Source organism: Cyclopterus lumpus, chromosome 23, assembly GCF_009769545.1.
Source record: "Cyclopterus lumpus isolate fCycLum1 chromosome 23, fCycLum1.pri, whole genome shotgun sequence".
In the NCBI taxonomy this organism is placed as follows: domain Eukaryota; kingdom Metazoa; phylum Chordata; class Actinopteri; order Perciformes; family Cyclopteridae; genus Cyclopterus; species Cyclopterus lumpus.
The window spans coordinates 1,322,527-1,344,740 of NC_046988.1; the positions used below are offsets into that span (position 1 = coordinate 1,322,527).

The 22,214-nt window shown below is 45.4% G+C and overlaps 1 protein-coding gene across 1 annotated transcript; it reads left to right on the plus strand.

Annotated features, from left to right (window-relative positions):
- Positions 1–1,832: 1,832 nt before the first annotated feature.
- irak3 (interleukin-1 receptor-associated kinase 3) lies at positions 1,833–8,904 on the plus strand. Its single transcript, XM_034525948.1, has 13 exons — positions 1,833–2,058; positions 2,513–2,704; positions 3,683–3,750; positions 3,849–3,897; positions 4,446–4,609; positions 5,212–5,276; positions 5,363–5,477; positions 5,852–5,970; positions 6,104–6,302; positions 7,259–7,321; positions 7,452–7,619; positions 7,848–8,190; positions 8,625–8,904. The coding sequence occupies exons 1-13, from the start codon at positions 1,848–1,850 to the stop codon at positions 8,738–8,740; spliced, it is 1,872 nt and encodes a 623-aa protein (XP_034381839.1). The 5' UTR covers positions 1,833–1,847; the 3' UTR covers positions 8,741–8,904.
- The last annotated feature ends 13,310 nt before the right edge of the window (positions 8,905–22,214 follow it).

Below are 22,214 nucleotides of genomic sequence, written 5' to 3' on the forward strand. Positions count from 1 at the left end.
CCAAATCTTTAAAATACATTCACAGGTCTAAATGTATCTAAGTGATGATCTTTGATTGATCATCCGGTCCTTCTGATGAAACTCTGTATGACATCACGTACCTGCAGTGAACGAGGAATTGATGTTCCGCTCGTTGGTCACATGCTGTGATGAACTGCTGCTGTTTCCTCCTTTTACTTGTGAGGCTTGTATTGAGTTCTCAGCGTCTACTGGAGTCACATGTAGCCTCACGTTGGATCTTTGTCTCTCTGCCATGAAGTGAGTCTCAAGATGCATTGAGACAAAGACACAGAGAGCAGGTTTGAAATGAGGACGTCTCACTCCCTAATTTCTGAGGAACCGACAACAGAACCGTTAACTCCGGACCTTATTGATATTTCAGGTTTTACCAATTTAGAACCGGTTCCCGTTTCAAATTGAGTTTCAGGGGGGCATCCCTAGTCCCAATACATATTACGTCAAATGCAGTATGCCAAAATGTAGGAGAATGTGCTGCTGAAGCTTCACTGTATTCTGCTGAAGCTTCACTGTATTCTACTGGTGCCTCACTCTATTCTACTGGTGCCTCACTGTATTCTACTGGTGCCTCACTGTATTCTACTGGTGCCTCACCGTATTCTACTGGTGCCTCACCGTATTCTACTGGTGCCTCACCGTATTCTACTGGTGCCTCACTGTATTCTACTGGTGCCTCACCGTATTCTACTGGTGCCTCACTGTATTCTACTGGTGCCTCACTGTATTCTACTGATGCCTCACCGTATTCTACTGGTGCCTCACCGTATTCTACTGGTGCCTCACTGTATTCTACTGGTGCCTCACTGTATTCTACTGGTGCCTCACCGTATTCTACTGGTGCCTCACCGTATTCTACTGGTGCCTCACTGTATTCTACTGGTGCCTCACCGTATTCTACTGGTGCCTCACTGTATTCTACTGGTGCCTCACCGTATTCTACTGGTGCCTCACCATATTCTACTGGTGCCTCACTGTATTCTACTGGTGCCTCACCGTATTCTACTGGTGCCTCACTGTATTCTAATGGTGCCTCACCGTATTCTACTGGTGCCTCACCGTATTCTACTGGTGCCTCACCGTATTCTAATGGTGCCTCACCGTATTCTACTGGTGCCTCACCGTATTCTACTGGTGCCTCACTGTATTCTACTGGTGCCTCACCGTATTCTACTGGTGCCTCACCGTATTCTACTGGTGCCTCACCGTATTCTACTGGTGCCTCACCATATTCTACTGGTGCCTCACTGTATTCTACTGGTGCCTCACCGTATTCTACTGGTGCCTCACTGTATTCTACTGATGCTTCACTGTATTCTACTGGTGCCTCACCGTATTCTACTGGTGCCTCACCGTATTCTACTGGTGCCTCACTGTGTTCTAATGGTGCCTCACCGTATTCTACTGGTGCCTCACCGTATTCTACTGGTGCCTCACCGTATTCTACTGGTGCCTCACTGTATTCTACTGGTGCCTCACTGTATTCTACTGGTGCCTCACTGTATTCTAATGGTGCCTCACCGTATTCTACTGGTGCCTCACTGTGTTCTAATGGTGCCTCACCGTATTCTACTGGTGCCTCACCGTATTCTACTGGTGCCTCACCGTATTCTACTGGTGCCCCTGCTCTCAGTCAGCGTGAGTCCGCCACTGGACCAGGCTCCAAATGCGTTTTCTTTGATATCGAGAATCTTTGTTGCTACTTTAGGTGAATATTTGTAAGTCGGGTTTTTTCTTTAATGGAGTCGTCTCGTGCAGTTGTAACTGTTTCCACGGCGCCGTGTCAGCGCGGAACTACGTCGTTGGGTAAGTTACGAGTCCGTCACTCAACAATGACTTCACCAGTCGTGTGTTGTGGGGCGGAGGGGATTTCCGTGTTTGACACACTCGACTACTACCGCTTTGCGGACGGCTCAGCGCATCTGTGTGCCGCCGTGCAGATGGACCCGTCCGCCTTCCTTTACGATGTCCCCCCGGCTGTCGTCGAGAGACTGTGTAGAATCCTGGACAGCGGAGATGACAGGCTCGGGTGGCGAGGAATAGGTGAGGAAGAGTGGTTGTCTTCTGGTGTGAGATCTGGGTTTGATTGGAGATAGGAGTCTACCGCAGCCACACTACTCTGTCTGTCTACATCCTTTGACATAATAAAGACGGGCAATAACAATAACATCTTTAAATATTATAATATGACGTGTTAAGAGGAATTATTGATACACAGGTAATTACAGTAATCAATTCTGAGTTTGGATTTACCACGTAAAGTGAAACTACTATCCCAAAAGCCACTTTAGGCTTCAAAATGTTCACATTCGGTGGCTTTTGTATGTTGCATATAGCATGCTTAGTTCATTCGTTGGTTAAAAGACTTGATCGGCTTCAAGTCATCCATATAAACAGGTGGGGGTATTTGGGTAAAGGGAAGGCTTGGATGAACCTGTGTCCTTTGTGTGTGCATACACTGACACTATACGTGTACATCTTCCGTCACGGCCTCCAGCTGTCCGAGTCGTCCCCAACTTGTTAGAGGTTCGCATGTTGGAGCGCGTGGAGGCATCCGGCCGGAGTCCCACTCGGGAGCTGCTGTGGTCCTGGGCTCAGGAAAATCCAAGGGTGAAGGACCTGCTCAAGGTGCTGCAGGACATGGGCCACCGCAGGGCCCTGCAGCTCCTCCAAGGTCCAGCTCAGTCAGGTCAGTTACAAACAAATCCAATGGCCTTTCCTCATGTATCTGAAAACAACATTCCAAATGTCTCTGGCCCTCTCGTGTTTAGTTACTTGTCCAGAAAACTGAATTGATGCATAACTTCCGAGACGCTGTGTACACTATTTAAAGCTCCAGGTCGAGTGGATTAAAGGTGTGGCGGAGTCTTTAAAAATATCAATATCTAAATTGTGTACATAATTGAATCAGAACTGTATGTGAATTATAGCAGCCTATTGAGTGTGACAATACACAATTTCACAGCTGATACTGACAACATTATATGTACTGAATAAGATTCTGTCTCATCAGTCAGTCCATGAGCCACGTCTTCTGGCCCCAAAAAACTAATTTAAACAGTAAAGTTTAACGTCAACAAGGTACAAACTGTACAGCATACGACCACCTCTGTCCTTAGACCTTTGATTCCTTTCGGACGAGGAAAAACTCCCCAGGAAGGACAACTGTTCCCTCTCCCAGGAAGAATAATCGGGGGGCCTGGAAGAGGGGAACAAACAAACAGAGATTTGGAGAGATGCCAAGAGACTGAGGCAGACTAACTGAAAGTTAAAGGGGTAGTTTGGATGTTTTGAAGTCCTCCAAACTGGAGGAAAACGTTCCCTTTAGGGTTAAAAGATGCGTTTTAATTAATTTGTCTAATGTTACCTCCTGTCGAGCGGGGCCGTTGACCAATATCTCCGTTTTATCTTAATTCAGTAAACTACAGCTGAATATTTGCGGCAAATATTGTGATTTAATAAGCTTGCAATATTGTTCATGCAAGCAAGTTTACACATTCCTGGTCAACTGAATGAGTGTTTGAGGGAAGTTGCATTACAAAGGGGAAACGTAAAGCCCTTTCTTGGTTCCTCTTTGTGGCTATGTCTGATGTCAACAACCATGGCAATGCAGCTATCAAGAGAAATAGAACTTTGATTTCATATTTGGGCAATCTGTCTTATTCAGAGTCGCCTGTGCCCCCCAGCAGTCGACACGCAGAGTCCAGAGGGCAGGTGCCAGCAGATGAAGAGAAGGTAGAATGTATTTGTTCTCTTTAAGGAGGCAGCCTGCATGACCTGTGTGCAGTAACAAGAATAAATGACCCTCCTGTCTTGTGCTTGCTCCGATTAAGGGATCCTTCCAACGAGAGGAGAGTTCTGCAAGTAAAGCATTATGCCCCGGTAAGTAAAGTGAACATTAGAAGAGTTTGATTTAAAGGTTCCATATTGTAGAAAACTTTTGGGATTATAAAGCACCTGTAGTTTCTGTATAAATACTGTGAAGGTGTCAAAACGCTCAATGCACACCGCCTGTATTCAGACACTGTGCCTTTAAACGTGAGGTTGTGATGTCACCACTAACCAGTCAAAGTGCTACTAAAATCTGTGTTGAGCACACAGTGAGTCAACAAGCTGCTGCGACGTTGAGGAGACGGCAACAGCGCAGATGCGGACCAATCAGAGCTTGTTATGCTTAAAAAGACAGATGCTAAACAAAGTGTTTCAGACACAGATGGAATACAGGTTTATTCAGAGAAAAATAAAGTAGTGTTTAACAATAAAGCATGTAAAAACCCACATTACTAAAGTATGAACCTGAAAATCAGCACGATGTGCCCCCTTTAAAACGTTCATGTCACACTGGTTGTGTTGAATGGTGACTTGCCAGGTGTGAATTAGCATGAATGAAGCCTTTTGGGGGTTCAAACTGATCCGTCTCTGTGTTCCAGTGAGCTCCGCCGGAGAAAATCTGCCTCCCGTAATCACTTTTCAAGACATCATAGATGGAACCAGGGATTTTCATCATGAAATGATAGTTGCAGAGGGACACTTCTCTGATGTCTACAGAGCGCAGACGCGAAGTAAAAAGGTGGCGGTGAAGCTTTTCAAACAGGTGATTGTTGATTCTGACACTCTGGGAATTATGCTTATATCAATATAAAAGCTTCTAACTAAAGGGATGGTTTGGATGCGGGGCTGTATGAGGCACTTCTCTACAGAGTTTGGAGGCAGCGGTACAGACAGTAAACATATTCAGTCAACACTTACTCACATATTTACTTTTCTTCGGTGTCCAAAATTCATTTAGCTGACTAAGTAACTCATACAACCCCACTTTAAAACATCCAAACCTTTCCTTTAATGTCTGGGTATTGACTGCAACAAGGAGCAGCAAAACACTTACAAAACACTTCATTCACTCCAACCTGTGCAATATGAATATCAACACACTGTGTATATAGCCATATAGCCATATTCTGCGTGTGAGTATATATTATTGTATATATTATTCAGTTATGGTTATGGTTATGGATTATTTACTGTTTTATTTACTGTTTACTGCCTATTGTTTATATCTCTTTGATCTTACAATGTTTCTTGTGTGCACTTTACCCCTTTGCTGCTGTAATCCTGCACATTTCCCCACTGCGGGACCAATAAAGGATTATCTTATTTTATCCGACTGACATGCATTCCTTATCCATCGTTCTCCAGACAAATATGGTGTCATGGAAGAAGCTCTGGGACGTCTTCAGGAAAGAAATGGAAATTCATCATTTGTACGTGTTAACGCTCGCTCCCAAAATACCTTTCTATGTTTATGTGACCGAGTGTGTGCAATATGAAGCGTGGTGATGTGTTACAGGTACCAACATCCCAACATCTTAGACCCGCTGTGCTGCTTCTCCGATGAGGGCCGCTACTGTCTGGTCTGCCCGTACCTCCCCAACGGGTCGCTCTTCCACAGACTCCACCATCAGGTAGAGTTAGCAACGTGTTGTTCACCCTGCGGCCTGCACACCACCAGGCTGCTCCTGTGTGCCACTTGTTCACCAGGCCACAGCAAAGTAGTTGCTCTTTCAATTACAGATAAAACAGTGAACTTCTGGGATACAAGTTAACAAAGGCAAAAAAGCCTTTGTTAACTTGTATCCCAGAAGTTCACTGTCAATACTTTCAAACAAATAAGAACAGGAATATAACAAAAAAGTGGCAACGGGTACTTTTAATGTCCTGTATTCTTTAGGTAAATTAAGAAAAGTATATACAGTAGATATATATATATATATATACCATACCAAAAAAGCATGTCTTTTTTGTGTCATATCTGAAATGATGTGTTGTCACTGTACAGGACAGAGAGCGCCCTCTCTCCTGGCAACAGCGCCTCGCCATCATCAAGGGAGCGGCGAAGGCCTTGCACCACCTGCACACAGCACAGCCCTGCCCAGTGATCTGTGGCAACATCTCCAGGTACGAGATGAAGAACGATACCCTCCCTCTGTCTGTTGCGTCTCTGAAGAGGACAGTGTCGCTGTCACGACGCTGTTCGTTACAGAACAGCTGCCTTTCATCTGTCTTGTGTCTCTCTGCTGTCTCTGCACAGTGCTAACATACTCCTGGACGACGCCCTGCAGCCCAAGCTGTCCGACTTTGGGTTGGCTTGTCTCCGTCCTCATTCAGCCAATCAGAACTGCACTGTCACTCTGGACACAAGGTCGCCCAGCAAACTGGGATACCTCTCTGAGGAGTACATCCGAGACGGCAAGCTGTCCTTCGGCCTGGATGTTTACAGCTTCGGAATGGTGATTGTAACAAGATCATAAAAGCTTCGCTGAACTTTCCTCATGCCGTGTGTTCATCGGGTCGATTACAAGTTTAAGTACAACATTCAACATTTTACGGGTACATTTTTTTCGGGTTATCCGAAAAAATGCACTTGGAGTATCAAAAGTAAAAGTACACACTACGCAGAATGGTCCCGTTATATCATTATTTACATACAACTCCACTAGATTACTATCACAGATACAGTATATGTAAACAGCTTGAGGTGTAACTCGTTTGAACAACTTTAGTAGTATTATATTATCATTTTGTTAACCATAGTGGAGTAAAAAGTAAAAGCGTCAACCTCCGGTTCTGACGAGCAACGGCAATGTTTAAGTGTCTTACAACTGCATTCTCTCTACTGACCTTTAGGGGGCGACTCTGGTTGTATAGAAGTCTATGCTTCATGTGTTAAAGCTGCATTCTCTCTACTGACCACCAGGGGGCGACTCCTCTGGTTTTATAGAAGTCTGTGCTTCATGTGTTAAAGCTGCATTCTCTCTACTGACCATCAGGGGGCAACTCCTCTGGTTGTATAGAAGTCTATGCTTCATGTGTTAAAGCTGCATTCTCTCTACTGACCACCAGGGGGCGACTCCTCTGGTTTTATAGAAGTCTATGCTTCATGTGTTAAAGCTCCATTTTCTCTACTGGCCACCAGGGGGTGACTCCTCTGGTTGTATAGAAGTGAGGTAGGGTGGTCACTTACACTCACTGGTTGCAAAAAAACAAGATGTCCGAACTCAAGGCTTCAAAACTGCAGTCCACAAACCAAAGAGTGACATCACGTCCACTTCTTATCTACAGTCTACAGACATTTACGTATTAGCAATATTATTTAGGAGAAATACAAAGTAAATGTTACTGTCATGAAGGACAGTAACATGGAAACATGATGTATTGCCATTGATTACATTTTGCTTGCTCCCAGGTTATACTTGAAACATTAACGGGACGGAAGGTCAGAGAGGAGGTACCGAAACAAACAGCCCTGGTGAGTCTGCAATGAAGCCGGGTTCTGTTTTTTTATGAAGGTGAACGGTGCCTTTATCTCGAGGCTACATAATCCATTGTGAGGTCATATATGATCACAGTAAGTGTCAACTGTCTGTCTGCTCTGTCAGAGAGACCTGCTTGTAACTGAGGTGGAGGACAGCGGCGGCGTGGACTCCTGTATGCAGTTCTTGGACGAGGCGGCCGGGCGGTGGCCGCCGGCCGTGGCCCTCGACCTTCTGCGCCTGGCCTTGGACTGTGCAGCTAGCCGCCTCCGCAGCAGACCGAGCATGGAGAACGTGAGCAATACCACTTCATTCTTATCCTTTAGGCACCGCAGAATATCCTCAGCTCAAAGGTCCACATGCAGAGTTTTATCGCCGGTGGTTTTCTTTCATGCTGCTGGAGTCATTTTTGTTTAAGGGGTTCTATGAGGTTTATTTTAGGCATGTATGCAATTATGCAATACGCCGTCATATTTAGGTGCCATGGATGAGATAAATATAAAAAATCTCAACTGTCTTCAGGTTCTTCCAGCACTGAGCAAGCTGCTTCCTCCACCTAGCTGCCCCCCCGCCGACCAACCCCGCAGCCTGGAGGACAGAGACCCTTCTGATGCCGAGCCGAGCCCCCCGCCCTCCATCCCTGTGGAGCACGATGAGCAGTGCAGCCCCCCCGCTTCTCTGACGGACGAGGGTCCCCGTGAATGCAGCCAGTCGGAGGTGACCTATCTGAGTGACGTCGGGGGGGCGGTGGACCTGTACAGCAGCTGTCCTGTGCAGTGCAGCTGCCCTGCTGAGACCGGCAGTCTGGCCTGCGAGGACTGCAGAGCCAACGGCTTCACCAGCGAGCGCACAGTCGGCCCTCAGAGTGAGTGTTCCAGGTTCAGCGTGTGTGTGTGTGGGGGGGGGGGGCTTACAGAGAAATAAAACGCGTACAGCCAGTCAGGTTAAGGCAATATTGAGAGGTATTAGCTAGTAATATAATTATAGTAATAAACGTAGTACAAGGCTAGAACTATCTCTAAAGTTATAGAGAATTTGAGTGTTGTTTATATTTATTTGTATAGAGAGAGAATACAAATTTAAAAAAAATAGCTGTAGACATTATAGATGTCGTGTATCAAGTATTTTGCCCTCGGTAAACCAAAAATACATAAATCAAATGCAATGTAAAGGATATGCATATTCAGTAAGTACAAATGTTGCTTCACCAGCTTTAGCAACATCGATGAAAACAATCCCCTATATCTTCTTTTTTTAGCCCACTAAAAGTCATCCCTTCATGTGTTTCATGTGTTTCAGCTGAATCCCTGGTGGTGGAAAATGCAGCCAAGCAGAGACTGAGGAGCAGACTGAGTCTTTACGACAGAGGGCTGATTCACACGCAGGAACTCTTCTCTGAGATCAGCCTGCAGTAGAGAGCAGGCCTTCTGTTACCAGTGCTGACAACGGCTCATTGTGTGTCCAGGATTATATTGTTTCATAAAGCTACGGGGATCAAAGCTCATATCGATAAAACATTTTTATGGAGTTCAATATTTAATAACAAAATAAACACAGAACTTTTTCGAAAAATGCTGAATATCGCTTTTTTTTTAAAGAAAAAAAAAAAGATCATGATTGTGAACAAAAAATGCTTGAAAATGTTGTTTTGTTCATCTCCGAGGAAGATATCTGACAGTTGGTTTGTGCTCAGAAGGCTCGTGGGCCGGTAGTAAAATGAGGTCGGTCCCACGCGCTCGCGCTATGTCGTCGGTGATGAAGCCAGTTGGTGGGAGAAGAAAAGGTGAAGAAATGCCTGAGTTTGACAGTTAGCACCCAATAACCCACAACGTTTATGATGTTTACACAGGTTGAAATGTTTAAAGTGATTGAATTGTCTTTTGGTCTACTGGGATCTCAGCTGGTTGTGCAGCCTGACAGCAGCAGGAAGGAAGGACTTGTGGTTACAAGAGGATGATAGCTTAGCCATCATCCTCTCCCACCACCTCCACCGTATCCAGCGACACCCCAGCACGCTGCTGGCCTTCTTTACCAGTTTGTTCAGTCTCTTCCTGTCAGCTGTTGAGATGCTGCTGCTCCAGCAGACCACTCCATAGAAGATGGCTGATGTCAAAGAAGTGCTCCCTGCACTTTTGAAGACCTCAGTCTCCTCAGCAGAAAGAGTCTGCTGCGTCCCTTTTTATAGAGTGCATGTGTGTGGTCAGACCAGTCCAGTTTATTGTTGTGAACACCCAGGTACTTATAATATTTGACAATCTCAAAGCATTCACTGGATGTTCATTGGTTCCAGAGGAGAGCGTTTACCCTGGAGGAAGTCCACCACCAGCTCTAGTTGATCTGGCAGCGGTTCCGCTGGCTCCATCCTATGAAGTGGTTAAATTCTCTGTATTCCCTGTTGTCATCGGTAGAGAACTTTTGTGTTTGAAGTCCCAGGTTTATATGGTAAAGAAGTGTGGTCAATGTTTGTTGTAATTCAGCAAACTTCTATCATAAACTTTAGAAAACGTAATATTTGCACAATATGAGTATATTCTTGCCATGATCACAATATTATTTGTATATCCTAATTATAATTGTAACATTTTTTTGAGAGCTAAATGACATGGTATGCCCCTAATTACAATATTGAAGTCATGATACTAATAAAAGAAAACACGTTTAAAATATCAGCTTCACCAGCAAAACTCAGTGGGAGATAAGAGACTAAAGCCTTAGAAAACTCTCCATAATGGAGCGCCCAGTGCAGAAGTTAATTCTGTTGTTAGAGGCTTCTTAAGCTCATAACTGGAAAGGGACATTGTTGATACTAATGTGAAAAATATTCATAGATCATGTAATGGAATATGAAAAATAATTTGATGTTTTGGCTTTGGAAACTGTTTGTCAATCAATTCGGTTGTTTTTTGTTGCATATTTTGACAGCTTTGAGCAAGACGTGTCTTGTTTCCTGTTTTGAGAAAAGATGCTTTTATTTTGAAGGCGGCTCGTGGAGTGAAAAAGGAAGTTGCATTGTGCTCGGATTTAATGTAACTGTTATGGCAAATGTGTCCGATTTAAAGACAAAACCAAGACGGTAAAGGTTTTTATTTTTATTTTTACTTTATCTAAGACCGTGTTTTGTAGGAGGTTTTGAAATTAACTTGTGGTGGACACCTGAGCAGGTCACATGACAGAAGGCAGTGCGTGTATTCCTCACAAAGTTGTGTTTGATTGACAGTTAACCTGAAGATTCCGAGGTTGCCATGGTAACGTCTCAAGGTGCATGTGGTTCTATGAAGCGTTCTTCTGTTCTCAGAATCGTCCAACGTCCACTGGATCAGTCAGAAAAGTATTTATTTCTCCTTTCACTCGACGACATCTCGGATAAAAACCTTCAAACGGCGAGTTTTTCTCCGTGGACCCTCAACTTGTGACCACCAGTCAAACCGACTACTTGTTCCAAGAAAAGGTGAGGTTTTTACACTTTCTACAGTGGGTTCAATGTATTTTACCAGAGACTTTCTGAACCTCCAAAATACACGATTGTTATGCTAACATTGCTAATATTTTTAATTATTAGTGTATATTAATCCACTAGGACTGACTTTTTGACTGTCGTGACCCAGTTTAAACATGTTTATCTCAACCAAAGCTGCTTTCTGGTCGGTTTTATAGAACCGACCGTCTGGCATTAACGCTAGCTAGTAGCTAGCTAGCTACATACTGAGAACTACTAACAAAACATGTTTGTTTTTATTAAATATGACGTCTAACGTTAGGTGATACAGATCATAAGCGATGCACGCATGACAATATATGTAATCCTTATTGTTTGAACATTTTCATAATTCACCCAATACCAACAATCTTGTGATGTTTTTCATATTTGAGGAGGCTATTTTACACATTCATAAGTGTGTCACTTTTATTTTACACATTCATAAGTGTCACTTGTATGTCCCTCTGTCTCAAATATTAACACGATGAGCAGCAGAATGAAACAACCACAAACACATATTCTTTCATTAAAAAAAGCGCCGATATGTTTTTGACCTTTACTCAATCTGACAGAGAGCTTCAAATTGACATTTATTTAAATGTAGTCTGGCGTAAAATTCTCTGCGTAAAAAGTATCTGCCCAACAAGCAGCAAGGTAAGTGTCACGGGAGAACAGGGTTAGGACCCAAGAGCAGACCACAGGAGACAGGATCAGGGTAAGGAACTTGATTCCGTAAAAGAAGATGAGCAATCACGACGTGAGTCCCGAGGATCGACGTCGGAGGTAGGCACAGCAAATCACGGTGTGAGTCCCGAGGCACAACACCGGAGGAAGGCAGAACGGAGCAGGTACTCTGCGAAAAGGAGAGAGGTAACGAGCCAGTGGTGAATCTCATGGAGCGGCAGTGGAGACTACCGGGGCAGATGACGTAACAGACTAACAACCCAGGCCTGCACGACCAGGGTTCATATGGAGCCGGTGATGAGCCAACAGGCCACAGCTGTGCACCGCTCGGGGGTGTGGTCACGGGCAGCGTCTGGAGGTACACGCCCACACACACAACGAGCACATGGCAAAAACAACACAAACGGGATGACAGACACATGAGGTAAGGAGACTTGGGAGAACAGAGGTAAACACACAATGGGTCAGACAGGGATCCTGACAGTAAGAACCTGAACGCCACACTGTTATTTTAACACTTTATTGGGGGGCGGGGGGGGGGGGGGGGGGGGGGGGGGGGGTGAGATGGGTGTTGAATAATGTTATTTCACAGTTTGTTTTTGGGGTAAATCTTATGCGGCCTCTGATTTTTAAACTGAATTTTGTACCATGTCCAACATTAGTTATATTCTTGAAAGAATGAATGTAGTTTTGGTGTATTTCACTGTTTCCTTGTCGCCTGTTTAATGTTCGTCACACACACTGTTAAAGAGACGTACGTCCTTCGATTTGTCAAATATATACTTTTGGGTTTTTATCAATGTCTTAACAAAACTGTAATACAGTTTCCAGACTAATCTTTAACGGTCTATAACTGACGTACAGACAGTGAAGGAAAGCCCACTGACAAAAAGACAGTGAAGGAAAGCCCACTGACGTACAGACAGTGAAGGAAAACCCACTGACGTACAGACAGTGAAGGAAATCCCACTGACGTACAGACAGTGAAGGAAATCCCACTGACGTACAGACAGTGAAGGAAAACCCACTGACGTACAGACAGTGAAGGAAAACCCACTGACGTACAGACAGTGAAGGAAAACCCACTGACGTACAGACAGTGAAGGAAAACCCACTGACGTAGACAGTGAAGGAAATCCCACTGACGTACAGACAGTGGAGGAAATCCCACTGACAAAAAGACAGTGAAGGAAAGCTCACTGACAAAAAGACAGTGAAGGAAATCCCACTGATGTACAGACAGTGAAGGAAATCCCACTGACGTACAGACAGTGAAGGAAATCCCACTGATTTACAGACAGTGAAGGAAAGCCCACTGACAAAAAGACAGTGAAGGAAAGCTGAAAGAATGAATGTAGTTTTGGTGTATTTCACTGTTTCCTTGTCGCCTGTTTAATGTTCGTCACACACACTGTTAAAGAGACGTACGTCCTTCGATTTGTCAAATATATACTTTTGGGTTTTTATCAATGTCTTAACAAAACTGTAATACAGTTTCCAGACTAATCTTTAACGGTCTATAACTGACGTACAGACAGTGAAGGAAAGCCCACTGACAAAAAGACAGTGAAGGAAAGCCCACTGACGTACAGACAGTGAAGGAAATCCCACTGATTTACAGACAGTGAAGGAAAGCCCACTGATGTACAGACAGTGAAGGAAATCCCACTGATTTACAGACAGTGAAGGAAAGCCCACTGACAAAAAGACAGTGAAGGAAAGCTCACTGACGTACAGACAGTGAAGGAAAGCCCACTGACGTACAGACAGTGAAGGAAATCCCACTGACGTACAGACGGTGAAGGAAATCCCACTGACGTACAGACAGTGAAGGAAAGCCCACTGACGTACAGACAGTGAAGGAAATCCCACTGACAAAAAGACAGTGAAAGAAATCCCACTGACAAAAAGACAGTGAAGGAAAGCCCACTGACGTACAGACGGTGAAGGAAATCCCACTGACGTACAGACAGTGAAGGAAATCCCACTGACGTACAGACAGTGAAGGAAAGCCCACTGACGTCTTTTTGTCAGTGGGCTTTCCTTCACTGTCTGTCTGTACGTCAGTGGGATTTCCTTCACCGGCAGATTGCTCCCTCCAGGTGGGGGCAAACTGCCTACCCCAAGCGAAGGAGTTCAAGTATCTCGGGGTCTTGTTCACGAGTGAGGGTAAGGTGGAGCGGGAGATCGACAGGCGGATCGGTGCGGCTGCAGCAGTAAAACAGGCGCTGTACCGGTCCGTCTTGGTGAAGAGGGAGCTGAGCCGGAAGGCAAAGCTCTCCATTTACTGGTCGGTCTAAGTTCCAACCCTCACCTATGGTCACGAACTCTGGGTCGTGACTGAAAGAACGAGATCTCGGATACAAGTGGCCGAAATGAGCTTCCTCCGTAGGGTGGCCGGGCTCAGCCTTAGAGATAGGGTAAGGAGCTCGGACATCAGGGGGGAGCTTGGAGTCGAGTCGCTGCTCCTTCGTGTCCAAAGGAGTCAGCTGAGGTGGTTCGGGCATCTAGTCAGGATGCCTCCTGGACGCCTCCCATTAGAGGTTTTCCGGGCACGTCCAATTGGTAGGAGGCCCCGGGGAAAACCGAGGACACGCTGGAGGGATTATATCTCCCGGCTGGCCTTGGAACACCTCGGGATCCCCCAGAATGAGCTGGAAAGTGTTGCGGGTGAGAGGGAAGCCTGGGTCGGCCTGCTGAACCTGCTGCCACCGCGACCCAACCCCGGATAAGCGGGTGATAATGGATGGATGGATGGATGTTTGATAGTGCTTATAGTTAGGGCTGAATCAGGTTTGCCCTGGTCCAGCCCCTTGATATGCTGCTATAGGCTTATAGGGGGATGTTTTAGGATACACTGAGCACCTATCTCCTCTTCTCTCTCTCCTTATTGATGAATTTACATCTCTCCATTGCACCTTATTAACTCTGCTTCCTCCCCGGAGTCGCTGTGACTTCACGTCTCATAGGGTCCATTGGACCTGGAGGTGTCTGATGCCTGGTGAGCCGGCCTCCCGCGTTGGCCCTGCTGATGCGCCCCGCCCCCCCTCCGCTCTACCTCCTTCTGTTTCATGGATTGGAGTTCCATTCATACATTGTCATATTCATGTAATGTGTTTATGTAACTTTGTAATGCTGTTCATTCTGTACACATGACATCTATTGCATCTGTCCATCCGGGGAGAGGGATCCTCCTCTGTTGCTCTCCTGAAGGTTTCTTCCCTTTTTTCCCTGTGAAAGGTTATTTTTGGGGAGTTTTTCCTGATCCAATGTGAGGTCCTGGGACAGGGATGTCGTATGTGTACAGATTGTAAAGCCCTCTGAGGCAAATTTGTAATTTGTGATATTGGGCTATACAAAATAAACGGAATTGAAAATTGAATTGAATTGGTTAATACTATAGTTTCACCAGGCAAGTCATAATAAATTGTATTAGAGAACAATTTCTCGTTAATAGAGAGCTGCAGGTATGACGGATTGTTGCAGGCCGACCGGGTAGTCAGCTTCTCACTGGGGGGTATTTATTTTATATTCTCTCCATGTAAAACATATTACATATTATGACATCATCTTAGGTGGCTACAATTGAGTTTGATCATAGAGGGAGAATTTATCCTTTAAATGATGACTATTCCTGTCGAAATGAGTCAGGAGTCCTTACTTTAAATCCAAGCCGGTTGTTTATTTCGTAAACTTGTAGAAACCATATGAACTTGAATACAGCCAAGTACATCAGGCTAACATTTAACTTGGCGGGAGGTGCAAACTCAACTGCGCATGTGCACTTCCTCGAGTACGGTGTCTCGTAGCGTGCATACAGAGCGCGAACATAATCATTCACCAGAATGATCTACATCCACTTTCTTTAGTTTGTGTCTTCCATAGAGAACAAATGGAAGGCTGGGCATTAACTAACAAGATAATAACATGGCTGTTGTTTTTTAACCTTGCAACATTGTTATATAGAATAGAAATTAGTAACAGTTTCAAACAACCATCTTTAAATATACTTGAACGGTAATTAACCAACTTATATATTCATATTGCAAGACATTCCAACATTCATCGCACTTCAACTAAACATACAAAGTCACATAGAGTCCAGTGCGGATTCAGCTCTTTTTTTTCCTTCTTTTTTTAAGGTCCCTAGCTTATAATAACTCAATGTTCATTGTTCATACTTTGGGTTTGGCCTGCAAATGCGACCTGAGCGCGTCACATATAGTGAGTTAGCCAGTGTGACCTCTGTAGGAGAGTGAGCTGCAGGCCTCCACTGCTCACTGGTGGATCGCTGAGGTGTTGCCGGAGTCAGATGAGATGTTTGCGGCGTGGAGGGGAGACTGTCCGGTGCAGTTGGGTCGGCATATTGACGATCAAGGTCTGTAGGGTCGACCTGTCCTGGTGGTGGCTCAGCAACAGGAAGGATATGACGGCGATTTCTCCTGTAGGTCCCTCTATCGGACTCGATGATGTAGGAGCATGGTTCCTTGCACCTTTCTTTCACAGTGCCCAGACGGTTGTGTCCCTTGGTAGTCCGCATCCTGACGACTTGTCCCTCTGCAAGCGGCTGTAGTGGGCAGCTTGACGCATCATAGTATCGCTTTTGGGTGAGTCTTTTATTCTGGAGTTGGGCAGTAACCTGCTTTGTGATTTTTGGGGCTGGCTCTAACAGTCTGGTGCTGACAGGAAGAGCTGAGCGCGTCTGTTGTGACATCAGACGTTCTGCGGGTGAGCCCAATGCTTGGTCGCGGGGAATATTTCTGATGTTCAGCAGATTGAGGAAGACGTCGGACCCGTCTCTGTGAGATTTCTCCATCAATTGTTTGGTACTGCGGACCGCCCTTTCTGCCAATTTGTCTGTGGATACTCCGGGCTGCTGGTGACATGGATAAAGTCCCACACTATGGCGAAATCTTTGAAACGTTGGCTTGTGTACTGCCTCGCATTGTCTGTGATGAGGGTGTGAGGCGCACCGTGAACTGAAAAGTGTCTTTTCAGCTTTGTGATCACAGCTGCTGAAGTTGCGTCACGGAGGAGGTCAATTTCATTCCATCCTGAGTAAGAGTCTACCAGCACCTGGTGTTGTTGTCCGTGCCACTCGAACATATCAGTAGCCACTGTGGACCATGGCAAGACTGGAACAGGATGAAGTTGTAGAGGTTCCTTCTGCTGGTGTGGTCTGGTGCTATTGCAGACGGAGCACGACAGCAGCTCCTCCGCAATGTCATTGTTGGCCAAAAGACTGTGCTCCTGGCTCTGCGCTTGGTTGACTCTAAACCTGGGTGATCTCTGTGTATGATGTTAATGTATTCTCGGTGTAGAGAACTTGGAATCACGGTTCTGTGGCCCTTAATAACTATCCCGTCCTCCACTACCAACTCATGTCTGTGAGGGAAGAATGGACGAATGGAAGGGTGGACGCTGCGTTCTTTGCCAGGCCATCCGCGGTGGAAGGGTGGACGCTGCGTTCTTTGCCAGGCCATCCGCGGTGGATGACTGTGCTGAGAGTCTGTAGCACTTGATCCTGTGCCGTGTGGTCCCGGAGCTCCTCCAGTCTGTTAGTCGAGATGTAGCTAACAGACATCACCTCAAACGTGTCGTCTGCAGCTAGGTACATGTGCTTACCCTTCTTGTAAACTAGTGTGATGTCATAGGCCTGTAAATGTAGTAACATCATTTGCAGTCGGGCAGGAGCAGTGTGGATGGGCTTCTTCAGGATTGTGACGAGGAGTCGGTGGTCAGTCTCAACGACCGTGGGCTTCCCATACACGTAATCCTTAAATTTGATGCATGCAAACACCACTGCCAAAAGCTCCTTTTCGATTTGAGCATATCGTGTTTCTTTGTCTGTGAGCGTGCGAGACGCGTAGGCAACTGGCCTCCCATCCTGTAGACATGCAGCACCAAGTCCGTAACATGACGCATCACAGGTCAGTGTGACTGGTGTTCTTACGTCGTAGTAGGATAGAATCGGTGAACTGGATAAGCAGGACTTGAGACGGTCGAACGCGTGCTGATGCTGTGGAAACCAACACCACGCAGCGTCTTTGTGTGTGAGCTGTCTCAGAGGTGCTGCAATATCGCTGAGGTTTGGGATAAACTTCCCAAGGTAATTTACCATGCCAAAAAATCGCTGCATGGCTAGGACATCCTGAGGGACTGGCATGTTTGTGATCGCCACTTTTTTGGCGGGTTCGGCCTTGAGGCCCTCCTTTGTGAATATGTGACCCACATAACAGACCTGGTCCAGGCGGAACTTGCACCTGAGAGGGTTTAGCTTGAGATTTATCTCTCGTGCCCGGTCGAGCACTTTTTTTAGGTTGGCATTGTGTTCTGCGGCATCACAGCCTCCTATGATGATGTCATCGACTACGATAGCACACGGATACCCTGCAAACAGCTGTTCCATTGAGTGCTGGAACACCTCGCTTGCTGAGCTTATGCTGAATGGCATGCGGAGGAATCTGTAACGCCCGAAAGGCTGTGTGTGGTCGAAAGGCTGAATGTGGTCAGCATTGATGACTTGTGGTCGAGCTGTATTTGCCAGAATGAGCTCTTTGCATCTAGAACTGTAGCACCTGACATCTGGGTAGCAGCTTCCTCGACGCTGCGCATTGGATAGTGAGGTCTCTTCAGGGCTTTGTTGAGGTCCTTTGGATTGATGCACAGCCTGATTTCCTGTTTATCCTTTTTGTGTGCTGCAACCATGGACGAAACCCAGTCTGTAGGTTCAGCAACTGTGGTTATGACACCTTTGTTCTGCATGCTGTTGAGCTCAGCTTTGACTCGTGCTTGCATTGCCACCGGGATGCGGTGTGCTGGTCGAACTACCGGTTGTACAGTTGGATCCTGTGTCATGGAGTATGGGATAGGGAGTTCTCCAAGCTCGTCACTGAACATGTCTTTTTATTGTACATGGCCCTGTTTGGTGAATTCAGCATTGCTCTCGGTGCTGATCTGATGAACGTGGGCTCATTGCGACAATTCCGAATCGCACACACGCACGGAATCCCAATAGTGGCACTATGTCTCTGTCCACTATGAAAAAAGGTAGTGTGTGTTGCTGTTAATCTAAACAACAAAGCAGTGTGGCTATGCCTATGGTCTCTATTTGCTGCCTCCATAAGCCACAAGGTTGATATCTTTACTTTGTTCCACTGGTCGCTTGCCATTCGCCAGCTGTCGGAAAGTGTCTACTGACATTACATTGCATTTTGCACCTGTGTCAACCTTCATCTCGATTGGCCGGTCGTGTACATGCAGTGTAACAAATCCTTCATCTTGTCCTTCTGTTTGAGGATTGATAGTGTCCACTATGAGACCATCCACATAGAAAGTGTCGTTACTGGCACTGTCATTGGGCTCTTGTAGCTCTAACTAGTGCACTGAACTTCCGCAGTCCCCTCTCTTTACGTAGCCTTTCTTTTCATAGCCTTGTCCGTATGACATGGACTTGCAGCATTTTTTGTAATGATTACATTTCCTGCAGATATGGCATTGCTGCCCGAAGGCAGGACATTTGTCTCTCTGTGCGGCATGGCTGCCTCCAGTTATTGCAGTTTGAAATGGATCTTGCCTCACGTTGGCCTGCTAGAGGTTTAAATCTTGACCTGTTGTACCACCCACTGGTATTTGGCTGAATTACGTCAACAGTGGTAGCTGTTTGGGGCTGGGCTAGAGCCTAATTACTCTCCTCAGTCATTTCATAGATGCGGCAGATTGTAATGGCTTTATTCAGAGTTAATTCACTGTCACGTAGCAAAGCCTTTCTTATACTGTCATTTCTGATGCCACACACTATTCTGTCACAAATCAGTTCATCTGTCAGGTCTCCAAAGTGACAACTTCTAGCTTTGATTCAATAGTCTCACCTTGGATTCAATAGTCTCACCTTGCTTTTGATTTCTTGAATGGAATTTGTGTCTCTCCATAGTTTCGTTGTGTTGAGGGTTACATACTTCCCGAAATTTCTGTTTCAAGCACTCGGGGTTTTCTCTGGATTCAGCCGGAACGATGACGGCTCCATCTTCACCAGGCGCTCTCACCTCTGCTGCGTAAAGAAATGAACGCTCCCGTTCGATGGCCTCTGCTCCTGCGAGATTGAGGAGGATATATGCCTTTGTCCGAGCAGTCTTGTCTGAGTGCGCCGCTGCTATGAAGATATCATACTCTTGTTCAAAAATCCGCCAATTCTCGGTGATGTTTCCGTCAAAAACGAGTGGGTCTGGTCTGCGAAATCCATCTGCCATATTTTCCGTTAGTCGAGACGTTACTTAGTTGTCCGCTCCGCTCGAGACAAAAAAGATCACAGGCGATAGATTTATCGCTCTTCTGACACCATGTCGAAATGAGTGAGGAGTCCTTACTTTAAATCCAAGCCGGTTGTTTATTTCGTAAACTTGTAGAAACCATATGAACTTGAATACAGCCGAGTATATCAGGCTAACATTTAACTTGGCGGGAGGTGCGCGCTGAACCCGAACTCAACTGCGCATGTGCACTTCCTCGAGTATGGTGTCTTGTAGCGTGCATACAGAGCATGAACATAATCATTCACCAGAATGATCTACAATTCCTAATTGGACAAAGTCTCATCGGGAATGTTAGTTTAAGTCTGGTACAGTGAACGTTTCTTGATGCTATTTATTGTTTCATAAGATGAACTGCAGGTCTGAATCTTAAACATTACCATGGAATCAAATCTACTGCACCTTTTTATTTAATTTCCCTTTGTCTAGATTTCCCCCAGCTCTTTGGATTTCTTCACTTTTCCTTCTAGCAATAACTAGTTCAACCCAGTAAGTGAAAGATCTGCGGTCCGTCGTCATTGTCGGGGAAAAAAAGGACTCAGCCAGCCGGACTCCCTCCTCAGCCCGGTCACACAGTGACACCTGGTACCTCAGAGCACACGGCCAGGGAGCTACGGGCTTGGAGGCGGGGCCAAGCCAGGTGAGCTCCAACTCACACCTGAAGCCACTCAGCTTGTCCCACAGCTGCAGCTCGTCAGCTCGTTGTCTACGGGGAATAAAGATCAGGACTGTCTGTGCTGACGTTGTGAGTTCGTGCCATGATGTCTGTAGACTTTTCCTCCTCGGGTCTTTGCTGGTTCCCTCGTGTCTTTGCTGACTTTTTCCTGAGTATTTTCTTGGATTTTTTGTAGATTATTTTCTGTTCGACCATCAAGTGGATTACCTTTTTTCCCTTCCCCTGGAGAAGAGGAGTTTTTTGTTTGTCGGGTTTGATGTTCAATCACTCGTGGATTAAGGGGAGACTTTGAGTTATTTTTGTGTTTCTTTTGTGCTCTAATAAACTACGCCGTGTGTTCGGCTAAGACTAAAACCTTCCTGTTGTCGTGCACTTGGGGTCATAGACAAACCGTAACAGAAAAATCCTAACTTGTCCTTCTGACAGTAACATATGTAACTTCGGGACATCAATGATGACCGACATGTCCAGGGTTCATTTTAGTGGACAAGCCAAAAACATATGGATTATAGAGGGTCAGGGCAGTTGAGATAGAGAAACTGTATCGTCATTGTTGTGTTGTTGAGTAGATCAAACACAGTTATTTGTCTACTAAGCTTTCGTAAATATATAAAGGACGGAGATCTTGGACTGAGAAGTTAGCAGTAATTTCTGACCTTACGAGAAGGCTCAGAGATTCCTGTTCCATTCAGCTGAATGTTTCAAGACTTGTCTGTACTAGGGCTCATGGTTGATTCCTTGTAAACTTGTCGTGGTAATAAAGTGTTAAGACAACCATGCTTAAAGTACTTTTGATTTCTCACAAGGTAACGGAACATTAATTTCCACCACAGTCATCAAATTATTTTTCACATTTATCTGTCACGAGTTTAATAGGTTTATTATTCACTGGTGACGCAACTATTTATTTCCCTGATCCTAATCCTATCAACATGGGATTTATGATATTATTTATAGCCAATGTACACAGTACTTTAGAAGAGATATTGCTCCAATTCCCTGGTTGCCACTAGAGGTTGATAAAAGTCAAGCATTACTTACATCTTACTAACTGCTCACAGATTTGTCTGCTGTGTCTCTGTTGGGTTTAAGATGAGCAGTTTTCTGCAGGGACAGAAGTTATCATACATTGACTGGCCTCCAAAATTCCAGTTTAACCACCTGATCCAAGGACATGGACAAGCCCGGGGCTGGCACGTCTTCATTCCCCCTGTACGGTGTGTGAACGATGGCGACGCCTTATCTCGGGGGAATCGTGCTGCACATGCCTGATGTGATGGTGCGATACGGACTTGACCTACTTCCTCCTGAACGAGAAACGTAACCGTGCAGTTACACACATGGAAACAGTGGCGTCCAGGATGCGAGTGCGTCGGGTTTTAATCAAACTGATTCTCACGCATCCTGCTGTAAACGAAGCTGTAAATGGTTCCAAAGTTGTTGTAGCTGGTCACAGATGACTGCGGTCATGTGAGCCGGCATCCGCCGATACTCGGTCAAGTGAGCCGCCGCTTGAAATGTAATGGACCTCTATTCATGGTGTTACGGTGTTACGGTGAGGCTTGTACATCCCAAAAGCACGGAGATAGACCCTTATTTAGGCAATGTTTTATCCAATTTGATATAACAAGTCAAAAACAACAAGATTTTGGACATTATATGAAATAATATTTTAATAACATATGAAGTTACTGTACTGTTTTTAATTGAGTCAGCTCAAATTCAATGATTATATTCATAAT